The sequence below is a fragment of the Pungitius pungitius genome, chromosome 11, assembly GCF_949316345.1.
Source record: "Pungitius pungitius chromosome 11, fPunPun2.1, whole genome shotgun sequence".
NCBI classification, from domain to species: domain Eukaryota; kingdom Metazoa; phylum Chordata; class Actinopteri; order Perciformes; family Gasterosteidae; genus Pungitius; species Pungitius pungitius.
In genome coordinates, this window is record NC_084910.1 from 12,518,830 (window position 1) to 12,531,263 (window position 12,434).

General features: G+C 43.9%; 1 protein-coding gene across 1 annotated transcript in view; it reads left to right on the forward strand.

Annotated features, from left to right (window-relative positions):
• Window positions 1-9,844, forward strand: part of galnt1 (UDP-N-acetyl-alpha-D-galactosamine:polypeptide N-acetylgalactosaminyltransferase 1) — a 30,199-nt gene extending 20,355 nt beyond the window's left edge. The window contains exons 5-14 of the mRNA XM_037452740.2: window positions 2,211-2,377; window positions 2,943-3,070; window positions 3,183-3,262; window positions 3,642-3,812; window positions 5,197-5,314; window positions 5,569-5,749; window positions 7,287-7,426; window positions 7,628-7,726; window positions 8,417-8,551; window positions 9,248-9,844. Coding sequence (XP_037308637.1) covers window positions 2,211-2,377; window positions 2,943-3,070; window positions 3,183-3,262; window positions 3,642-3,812; window positions 5,197-5,314; window positions 5,569-5,749; window positions 7,287-7,426; window positions 7,628-7,726; window positions 8,417-8,551; window positions 9,248-9,394 — 1,366 coding nt within the window. The 3' untranslated portion in view covers window positions 9,395-9,844. The remainder of the gene's footprint in view (window positions 1-2,210; window positions 2,378-2,942; window positions 3,071-3,182; window positions 3,263-3,641; window positions 3,813-5,196; window positions 5,315-5,568; window positions 5,750-7,286; window positions 7,427-7,627; window positions 7,727-8,416; window positions 8,552-9,247) is intronic.
• The last annotated feature ends 2,590 nt before the right edge of the window (window positions 9,845-12,434 follow it).

The window sequence follows — 12,434 nt, forward strand, 5'->3', positions numbered from 1 at the left end:
TTTTCCAATTAGGAGATAACACTGAGTCAATATCGAGCAAGGCAATGTGTCGGTGTGTGTGGATATCGCATAGGTTTGTGTTTATTTTGGTGTGTGTGCATGGGGGGGGGGACTGTGAATGAATTCATTATTGCCAAGCAAGTCACCATTAGTTGGAACTTTGAAATAGAAATTGTTGGTTGGTGATGGTTTATTTTCCTTATTGTGTGTGTGTGTGTGTGTGTGTGTGTGTATGTGTGTGTGTGTGTCTTCTGCGGGAATACTGTCACTTTCTATGACCACTCCTTTCAGACAACTTGTCTCCTTTTTTTAGATTCTGACTGTAGAATGCACACAGTATAGTAGTAGGTTTATGTATGTGTGTGTTGACCTTAGTTTAATATTGCAAGAGTGAGGCAGTTAAATCTGAACCATCCTGCCCGCCCATCCCCATAATCCACCCATTACGCTGCTTTGCTGTTGCCAAAAGTTGCTCCAGCAACTGTTTGGGTACACAGGACTCAAGCACTCCTAATTAAATTCCACATCCCATGTCATGATTCCCTCATGCCATCATGCGTCAACACACGTTGTTTTGGAGGACACGAAGGTTTGGTTTTCCATCAGCTGCAGACTTTAGTTTAGAGTCTGAAAGGTCTTCGTTCTTCTGTTTGTGTTTGTGAGAAGAGAGGAATAATGAACTAGTGTGCTTAAAAGCGGGAAAGGATGTGACTGTATCTACAGCGAACTGTCTTCATCCTCCCTTCCTTGCAGGGCAGTAACACACATGCACACCACTGCTGGTGAAGGTTCTCGACCTCCTCTCTCATACATCGCCGTTGCATTTCCTCAGTCAGAATCAGCGGCAGAGAGAGGAAGTTTTCCAGGCCTCTGGATTGATGACAAGGAAGGAGGGAGGGAGTTATGATAAGAGATCATATTTCTTTTGACGGTTGAATCTGTCAGAGGAAGGAAGTCGCGAGCTGCTTTCAGTTTTTCTTTCCCTCCATGAATAGATGAAACGGTTTGAGCAGCTCACTGAGGGTCTTGAGGCAGGAACACTTTCACTGCGAGACAGTTAAAGGCCGGGGAGCTTTCAGGCACATACCGTAGCGCTAACAAATCGTAGCACTTAAATTGTACTTATAATGGCACTTATCTATAACATGTTTTGAAACTGCTTATTTGATGAAAATTGTACTTTCTTGTAACTTGTTCTTCTGAGTTTGAATCTCTATGGTGGAAATGCACTTATTGTAAGTCCCTTTGGTTAAAAGCGTCAGCTAAATGACATGTAATGTAATTTAACATATAATCACAGGCCGACGTGTCTCCTGACAAAGAAGTGTGTCCATATTTCTCCCTTGACTCAAACTTGTTCTCAGGCAAAACTCATGCTCACATGTTTTTTCTTGGAGAGTAACAGTCATCACGTACAATTGGATTAGTCTAGATTTTCTACCATCTGTTGTGCAAGTCAATCCATCTGTACCATGTGATTATTTCCTATGAATGGAGCGTACTTTTAAAGCCGCTGGTCAGATGATTAAGAAAGATTTGTGAGCCTCAAAGAGGTCGAAATGATGTGACACGTTTGTACTTCAATGCAGTGTATTGTGTGTTTTCTCTGTCCTTTTTATTTTGGAACCCGCAAATTGAACAATTCGTTCTCGCGACCCTAAAACTGCGTTTGTTGGCCAAAATACCAAAAGAGTTTATAAGCCACAATATGGATACATTCTTCTGTACTGTGTATATTGGTGTATCATAACAGTGAAAACTGTGGGGGACCATTTAAATATGTCTGCCTGTTGGCATCTGTCTTCTCTTGGCTCCACTCAGGCCTGCTCTCCTCTGTGAGACATTTACATCGCTGTGTGTTTCTCAATGAGAGAGAAGCGTGTGCTCTAAACTGCTACGACAGCACCCCCCCACCCTAACTAGCATCCCTGATCAACACTATTTCTCTCTGTCTGCGTCTAAATTTGGGTATATACATGTATAGTTTTCAGTTTTGGGAGCTGATAAGGATGTGATTCTTCATGTGATCTTGATGACGATGTGACTAACGCTGTTTAGATGATGTTTAAGTCCCAGGCTACTAAGTGAGTTGGTTGTGTCTTGCTTTGGAATTTGGTTTCTTCCCATTTACATAATTTCGTTAAGTACCCGTCAGTCATTCTCCAGAGGCCGTTCTTTTTGAGAATGACACGTTTTTTTTCTCTTTGTAGGTGCAAGAACAAGTTGTACCCGGATAATCTTCCCCGTACCAGCGTGGTGATTGTATTTCACAATGAGGCGTGGAGCACACTGCTGCGAACGGTCCACTCCGTCATCGACCGATCACCCCACACACAGCTGGAGGAGATTGTCCTGGTGGACGATGCCAGCGAGAGAGGTACACACACACACACACACACACACACATTGCTGATAATTCCCTACCTGCTTGTGCCTCTTATTCAAGGCTTAGCCTTTTTTTACTGTATGATTTTGGTGTGTAAGAGTGAGAGAGTACGCTGTCTGTGCTGATGCCCAACAGCCAGTCAGCATATATGGCCTGTGTGTGCGCCACTCCAGGGTCAATGTTGCTAATCCCTGTTTGGGGGAGATTAGGTATTTAATTTGCCAGCCGCAGGGATTACACTCTGTTATTACCCTCAATCCCTCCCATCCGCCACCACACAGCACCCTTTCACCCCCTAGGACCTCAGGTTAGTGTGGTGTTTGTGCATGTGTGTGCGTGTGTGTGTGTGTGTCTATGGTGCATTCTGCTCGGGACGCTCTCTGCAGGTAGAAGTGATGTCAGCAGGCATTCATACACGCACAGATCTCAGGTGCTACTGGGGGGAATAGTTTGGAGGTGTGATTTGTAAACCATCTCTTGTATGTATTTTTGTGCGTTGTATGTATGTTTGTTGGGTTCTTTTCTCTCATGAATGTGGTGATTTTCTATGGTTAAGATTTCCTGAAGCGGCCGTTGGAGCAGTATGTCCGAAGGCTGGAAGTCCCTGTTAGAGTGGTGAGGATGGAGCAGCGGTCTGGACTTATCCGTGCTCGCCTCAAAGGAGCGTCCATCTCGACTGGCCAGGTGTGTGTGCGTGTGTGTGTGTGTGTGTGAATGCACCAATGTGACATCCAACACCCATGGATCTGCTTACCATATGGTGTGCGTGCCTCATGGCTTCTGTCTTTGTTTCCAGGTGATAACCTTTCTGGATGCTCATTGTGAATGCACAACAGGGTGGCTGGAGCCTCTGCTCGCCCGCATTAAGCAGGACAAGTAAGACAAACACACATGCACACACGCACACCTGCCATCGACCCCTATGGCCCGCTTGAGTAAAATATCAAAATGAATGAACTGTTGTTGAGCCTGCAGGGAGCTTGCCTGTGTTTATTTGATGCTTCATTTAGTATTCTTTGTTTACTGCTCCCTACAAGCAGGTACTATATGGTACACACACAGGCACACACACAGGGTTTAAGAGGGTATGATGAGCGATGGCTAATGGGAAGGCTCGGACCGTTGTCTAAATCAAGGGTCCCCAACCACCGGGCCATTTGGTACCGGGCCGCACCACAGAAAGATGTTTTTTTCAGAAAAATGTTTTGTTTTGAAAATTGGAAGGAGGCTGATGAACGTTTTTTGTTTGCGGAAGGAGAACGGTGGTGTGCCCCATCATCGACGTGATCAGCGACGATACGTTCGAGTACATGGCGGGATCAGACATGACGTACGGGGGCTTCAACTGGAAGCTCAACTTCCGCTGGTACCCCGTCCCCCAGAGAGAGATGGACCGCCGCAAAGGAGACCGCACGCTGCCTGTCAGGTGGGTGGTCCGGGTTTGCCTTTTTTCATTTTGAAGAATCTTTTAGCATGTGATATAACGCCTACCAGTTGTGCAGCTGACCCTTACCCTTCTCTGTTGGATCAAGTGTAAAGATAATTTGCCTACAGGACAAAATTGAATCATTGTGATCATTCACAGTAATTCTTTCCGTCAGTTGCTTAAAATAACTTACAGCCTGCGAGTCGTAGCGTTGCTGATAGGCATTTACAATTAATGTGTGCAGAGTAATCGTGCTTCGCCTTTTGATTTACCACAGTTAAACATAAATATATTTAACATAAATAACCCAAGAATAAATAGAACTCAACTGTTGAGGTTAAGACAAGATGTTTATATAAGACTTATGTTCCTTGTATAATTTCTCATGGCTCAAACTCATCTCTTCTTCCTCCTATTTATATTATATCATTATCCAATGTCACAGATATGACATATTACTTATGTAACGCTTATGCTTCCCTGTTTTCGGTTGTTTTTTACAGTTGTGCCAAGAAACAAAACTGTTACCAGGTCTGAGTGTGAAAGTAAAAGTACTCTAATAATTATGTGATGTTCATGAATCCTCTCTGGAGGGATTCATTCTATATTATTGAAGCTTTACTGGAGAGGAAATCCTTAGAGCATCACTATTGATGTGAGTTCAACTTCTCACGTGTGAATTTGGTATTCCTGTACTGCTGCCATAAGTACGTTAAGAGCTTCTTTTCAGTAGCTACAGGCCTGCTGCATCCTTTTTGATGAACATGTTTTTATGTGAGTCGTTGCAAGGGGTCGACACACACTGTTTAGATGAAGCTTTAATTAGAAATTATGTTTTTGTTTAACGGATGTGTGTCTTGTAACTATATTGATTAAACTGCTGAATAATTTACAGAGCTTTGATATGAATCCAGTTAAAAGAAAAGCGTGCATATACATTATTAATACTGGTGTTTTAATACTGTAGTGGTTACTGGCTGTGATGGTTTAAAACATCTGTTGTTCAACAAGTTGGTGTTGCTCATTATTTACCATGTGTGCAGGCAGTATATGTTTTATCTGTGTTATGATGTGTTTTGTGTGTTGGTAAGTGAAGCAAAAACCCGCAGTAATGAAAATAAGCCTCATCCACAGGGGAGCAAAATGTTCTTTGAAGGGGAAAAAATGGGGCCACAGGCTTGAGGCCATTAAACACTTGACACGCAGACAGAGAAGTGAGCCAAAAAACAGAAGGAAATGGTAGAACTGGGTGGGAGTGACAAAACATAAAACTCTGATGGCATCTTTAAATACCATGTGACCTTTTTGAAAGCAGGTCTTCAGTGACTCAAGTGCCGCTAACCCTCCCTGCTCTTAATTTACCCTGCTGTTCGTCGCTCTGCAGGACTCCCACCATGGCAGGCGGCTTGTTCTCCATAGACAGAGATTATTTCCAGGAGATCGGCACATATGACGCAGGCATGGACATCTGGGGAGGAGAGAACCTAGAGATTTCTTTCAGAGTGAGTGAACACACCCGTAGCGCGTCGACATGACTTTGCTGTTCCACACAGTGGCAGGCAACACACATCCTCCTTCAGATTGTACGTTTGACTTCCTCGACTCGTTGAGGCGAACATTTGGTCAGGCTTCATGCTGTCTCGCTTCCAATCGCACAGTCTGGCAGATCCTTCTCAAGTTGGTGGATAATTTCCATTCAGCACACCCTAGTGTACATGTGTGTGTGTGTTATTGCCACATCTGTTGTGTCTCACAGATTTGGCAATGCGGCGGGACGCTAGAGATCGTCACATGCTCCCACGTGGGTCACGTGTTCAGAAAGGCCACACCCTACACGTTCCCTGGGGGGACGGGACAGATCATCAACAAAAACAACCGACGCCTGGCCGAAGTCTGGATGGATGAATTTAAAAACTTTTTCTACATTATCTCCCCTGGTGAGTGTGTCTGTGTGTATGTGTGTGTTTGTACATATATGCAAGTGTGCATAAATTTGCTCATGCGTGGATAATCTCTGTGGCCGGTGAGATCTAACGGTTAAGCTGTAGAATGTGTGATAATGCAGAGGTGGCTCGGTAGCGCAGGATGGGGGGGGTAGCGAGTAATTTCACGCTAAGAAGCGTTCATTGACTTGCACATACACACAAACACACACACTCGCATTAATTGACAGAGGAGAGACAACCAATAGTCATTATGTCACTATGTGTTCTTCAATAGAAGATCAAACCAATAGATAAGGTTTGATGCTAACTCAAACATTGAATTACTCCATTTGTGTTTAGACGGCTGCTTTGTCGATGTCAAAACTAGTTCTAAAGATGAGAACTTTGAAGCTTCTTTCACTTATGTCTAGAGCTGCAACTAACGATTATTTTAATAATCGATTCATCTGTCGATTATTTGTTCGATTAATCGATGAATCGGATAAAAAAATAAAAAATGTAAAAACATTTCTAAACTTTCTAAATATGTTTTGCACTAACAGATTGCTCCTTGAACATCCCTAAGTAAGCAAATAAAATGGACTAACACAAAAAACATACACACATCGCATGATGTATACTTTACAGCCGCCAAATTAAATATATTAGGCACAAAATCATGAATCATTGCCGTGGTGCTCCTGTGCCAGGCCATGTCGCTTTTGCATATCTTACAATCAGACATGTCAACCCTCCCGAATTTCAAAGCCCCTCCCGAAAATATCCCGGACCGACCTTTCTCCTGATTTCCACCCGGACATCAATATTGCTGCACCACCCGTCACTGGGCGCGCTGTTTCAGACCGAACAATAATAAAGGTTACACCTTGAAGTCGAGCGCGGCGATTAGAACGTAAAACTACTGGCGCTGCAAAGAAAACCGCAGCACACCCCCCCCCCCCCCCCTCCCCCCCCGTTGCCCGCTAGGACCCGCACCCCCCATTTCAGTGTGAAATATTTAGTCGCATTGGCTTCTCTTCCTCCGCATGTTTCAGAACAGTAGTACGGGTCTCTCCGATGGTCTGCTGCGCGAGCGCTCAACTTTTTTTTTCTCAGCTCTGCGCGGCGCGCGCAACTTTCTTTTAATACTCAAAGATAATAGTCGCGCGACACAACGAATCGATAATGAAATTCGTTGCCAACGCTTTTAATAATCGATTTTAATCGATTTCATCGATTCGTTGTTGCAGCCCTACTTATGTCCACATGCTCATTTTCCACAAGTAGCTGTTGAACTTTCTTAGAAATATTTTGCCACAAGCAAGTTAAATGTTTTCATTTATTCTTAATGTTGCCAATGATGCATCAAGGAAAGTACTTAAAACTCACAACCCTTGTCCAGGTGCTTCAAATCACGTGTGGCCTCATTCCTCTTTACCAGTGACACACGTTGAACAATGCTTACATGAAGCCTCTCTGCAAACACTGGACTGTTTGAATGTAGTTAATAGTTATTGAGCTTCATGTCATGTCGTGTATTTGTGTCCAGGTGTGACCAAAGTGGACTATGGCGACATCACATCTCGCTCGGCTCTGAGGCAAAAGCTTCAATGTCAACCCTTCAGTTGGTACTTGGAGAACGTCTACCCTGACTCCCAGATCCCCAGGCACTATTACTCCCTGGGAGAGGTATACTCACTCACACACTGACTCACTAACTCACCTTAGAGACGCTCTTAATGGACACAGATGCCCCTGTGATTCATTGCCTTTAGGCTGATACCCCTTCAGACACAATGAATCTGAATGCTCTTCAATTATAAGGTTTGGTTTTATCTAATCATAATGATTTGATGACTTAATCAGTTTTTTATTGTGTATTCTACTCAGATCCGCAACGTGGAGACCAACCAGTGCCTGGACAACATGGCCCGCAAGGAGAATGAGAAAGTCGGCATTTTCAACTGCCACGGCATGGGAGGCAACCAGGTATCCTGGGAGGAAGAATTACTAAATGCAGAAACTATACTGCCAATCCAGACCATTTTAAATGCTGCTTTATGGAGCCACCCAGTCCCAATTGTGGGTGAAAAACAATCACTGGAATAGAGCACTGCTTTTACTTTTATGTTCCAGAAAATGTGTACATTTAATCGTATGGCTGTGCGGCGCAGACACAACGCAACTAACGCACTCTGTGCATATGCTTTTTCATTGGATAACATCACGTGCCCTATATCCAAAAAAAGAGTTCGCCCTGGCAACCGAAGTTGTGATTAAAATTGGATTAATTGTTCAGTCCTGGGTATTGGGCTGCACCCCGGTTATCCCTTCTGTAGATCTAGTGGTAGAGTCGTGGTGTGAGAGCCTTGCAGAAGAGGTGGTTCTTCTGGCTCCATCAGGCCCAGTGTGGAGCGGTAGGGATGAAAGTCAGCACCTCGGTTCTCTGGTCGAAAACAGTGTTCAGGTTCAAGTATCTCCGGGTCTTGTTCTCTGATGCGGGTGAAATAGAGTTTGAGACGTCCTGGTGGAAGGCGAAGCGCTTGATTTTAAGCTTCAATATACTGTATGTTCCAACCCTCCCTTGAGGTTTAATAAAGAATGCTCCTGACAGGAAATATCAAGAGAAAGAAATGTAGATGTGATTTGAGGCGAGTAATCTGTTTGTGTCACATCCAGGTGTTTTCTTACACGGCCAATAAGGAGATCAGGACGGATGACTTGTGTCTTGACGTGTCCAAGCTAAACGGACCCGTCATGATGCTGAAGTGCCATCACCTCAAAGGCAACCAGCTCTGGGATTACGACCCTGTGGTGAGTAGGAGAAACGGTAGAAAGTTACGTGTTTATAATAAATATAAACCTATTAACATACAGGAAGGGTGGTCATGCCTGCCTGGAAACCTGAAAGGTCAGACATTTCATAGGCCCGTCATTTGTTTTTTCTCCTTCCGTACAAAATATCAGTAACATTTTTAATGAAAACCATAAAGCAAAGAAAATGTCAACTCATTTTTTGCACTCACAGCAGTTTACAGTAAACAAGGTCCTCTTGGGATCAGCACAGCTCAGAAAATATAACCAACAATATGCAGAGAAGAAATATGAGGTGCATATTATGCACCAAACTAAGTAAAGAAAGTAGTAAATTACTAGTAACTAGTGAAGGCTGAAAATAATAAAGCCAGTGTATTCCCAATACACATACAGTATGACAACACCTATTTTAGACTAGCGGTCAAATCGGTTTGGGTTATTGTTTTCCTTTAATTGGGATATTGTAGTTTTTAGGGTGACATACTGTATATCCTTGCTGACATATTACCCAACCACAGCCGGCCTCACACCGGGAGCTCAGCCAGAAATAAAATGAACCTCAAAATCTGCACAAGTCTGGGAAAAACATTCAGAAATAAAATGTACATTAAAATGAAAATGAATAAGTGAATAATTGAAATTGTGAGATGAAATGAAGCAGTGAGAATGCGCTGCGTCTCCCCTCCTGTGCAGAAGCTGAGCCTGATCCACGTCAACAGTAACCAGTGTCTGGACAAGGCCAGCGAGGAGGACAGCCAGGTGCCCAGCGTCAAAGACTGCACGCACGCACGCTCCCAACAGTGGCTTCTCCGCAACGTCACACTACCAGAGGTCTTCTGACCGCGCTCTGCACACACACACACACACACAAACACACACACTCACACACACACACAGCGACCCAGAGGGAGCCACCGGAGGAACAGATGTGAAATTGGGCGCACGGAGAGAAAAGACTTCCCACGTGGGGATTTGGGAGGAGAAGAGGAGGCCGGATTGGACGGTGCTACCGCGGCGAAGGGGGGGGGGGGTGCTGGGGGGGGCGACACGGAGACGATGGCTGTTGTTTTGTTTTTCTTGTTTGTTGTTTTTTTAAAGAGAGATTTTACCTCGGATCGCTGGGTGTGAATGCGAGACTGTCCAGCGGGGTCGAGGTTTGCACTCAACGCTTCCTTGGACAAAGCAGTCCACCCTCAATTCATCACTTAACGTTTACTGACCGCCGTCGTGTGTGTGTGTGTGTGTGTGTTGAGATGATTGTAAGCTTTGAGAACAGAGCTGAATTTCTTTTCTTGTTGTTTTTTTTTCTTTTTATTTAATTTTGTTATGGATTTTTTAAAAATAACTCATATGAAGAAGTGTGCATGTGTGAGTGTGTGTGTGTGTGTGTGTGTCAGAGCCCCTCCTACGGCCTTGCAGCAGTGTATGTCTCCCTCTGGTGTCACTCCCGGGCAACTCATTCTAAAGACTCGAGCCTCCCTGGTGAGGAGTTTCCACCGGACTGCACATAAATTAACGAGAGGATCGAGCGCGCGGACCAGACGTCTGCCATCCGCAGAGATCTAGAGATAGAAATATGATGTTTGTGATATCATGAGATTTCTATGTCGACTTTTTACATGGCTGTGTCTGCTTCTACGGTCCTGTGAGAGTGCCACAGAGCAGTAACCCTAGTCTGCCTGTCCGTCTCTGTTGTCTTTAAAGATGTTTAACGTAGAGCTAACATACACACACACACAGAGGTCTGCATATGTAACTGATATTTGCTGCCTAATGTAGTGTTAAACTATAGGATACTCTCATTAGCCAGCGGATATGTCCACACACATCCTGTATACAAGTAGAAATAAGGCTTCACTGGATACTTTAATCCATTTTGTCATATCTTCTCAATGAAAAATACACTCCAAGGGCTTCTTTCCTCCAGTGGAGTGTGTGCACGCTCATGTGTGTGTGTGTGTTTAGCACTAATCCCCAGTCGAACAGCTTCCTGTTTACTAGGACAAACAGATGAGAGATTCCTCGCTGTTGGACACACAGTGGACTAGCGTAGACTGACGTCAGATCAGTGTGCCCCTGCGTCTGTTTGGACAAAAGAAGCGTAAAAGCTTTTTTTTTTTTCTTCTTTTTTTTTTTAAAGCTTCTTTTCAACAGAACCAAGTGTCTCTGCTCTCCGGAGCACATATCCATGGGAGGAAAGGAAGCCTGGGACGCCGTTGTGACAATACCCGAGATGTTGCATCGATGTGATGTTGGAGACTTAATCAGGGACGGAATGATAGTCTGCAGAGAGCCGAGGTGAAGATATGAACCACAGATTTACAAAGGGCGAAACAGCAGGAGACATATCTTAATCCATCACCACATATCTCCCTGTGCAAGCTCACATGCAGTATTCCACCAGACATATCTCGGTGAGCCAGACAGCTAAAGAGTTGCGTCAGCGTGTCGTTTTTATTTCAAACCTTCTTCTTTTTTTCATTCGTTTTTTTTTTTTTTGTATCACGGGTGATTTCATGAACGGTTTCAACCATTTGGGCTACCTCCAGTGGGGGAGGGGTTTACACATAGGACACTGCTTGATCTTCGTTGTGGACACGATGGTGTGAGAAGCCCGTCGTGGAAGATGTACATGGGGTTATTTGGATTGAGTGAAAGAGGAATGGTAACGGTTGATTTCGATATTTTGGGGGTGGGCGGGGTTTGAAGTTAACTGACATGTCCAGGCTTCCACACTGAACTGATCCAAATGTAGAAAATAAAGGTGGAAAGGTTTACAGAACAATACGAGGAAAGGTGTTATTTTCTGCCTGTTTGTCTCTACACACACAATAATACACAAACGAAAGGTGTGTTGCCATTGGGTGTTTCCCACCAAGAGGCCCTGTGTGTATCCCTGAGGCCTGACAAACGTCTTGAATGCATTTCCTTGCACAAAAATCACTCTGAAATTGTCCTTCTGTGTCCCTGTGTGGGCGATACGGCTTCTTTTTCTGCACACAATGTCTCAGGAACACATGAATCTCCTTCAATTTGGCACAAACCTCAATGTGCACCAACATATGTACTCATGGTGATTGTGGTGGTAAATAGTTACAGTGAATATTCCCTCCCATTCATGAACAGTATGTCAGGGTCTCTCATTTTAGAAGCCAAATGTCAAAAGGTCAATCTTCAGTTTGTCTCCTTCCTGCTCCTTGATGGTTCTGTTTGTGTACATGAAACAAGAAGCATCTCACTGGTTTATGAGCTGCAGACTTCAGATCCGGAGCCTTTGATCCGAAGAACTGGGTCAGAGCCCAATCCGACTGCAGCCCGCAGGGAAACTTCTAAGAAAAGACGGAATATTGAAGCATATTCAGAGGAACAGATGGATTGGGAGACTCAGATGTGTGTCCATCTAATTGGGTTGTTTTCTTATTTCATTGATGGTTGTTTGTGAAACCAGCATCATAATATACAACCATAAGATGCGCTCAATCCATTTCTTCAACAGACCCATGTGGAATTTTTGCTGGTTCTATTGAAAGTCTCAGATGATGTAATAACAGTAACATTGTTACTATGTGCAGTTATTACTGCTACTTTTGGTAGGTGATTGTATACTAATGAGTAGGAGTGCAATATTTTTGTAAGAATAGGAAGATGTTTTAACCGATTTCTTCGTTTGACTGAACATATTCTGGTGTTACCTCGGAAAGACATATTGAGGAAATTCCTTTTAGACAAACAGTTATGCTTAAGTTAAGCTTCTAGAAGCCTTTGAAGTGTGAACCTGTGAGACGGTGACCAGCATTATCACCCTGTGAAGCTTTGACCGAGGTCATTTTCTAAACCATTTCTTCTGTCTTCCTGTGAATTCAATTATTTGAGTTTCAAC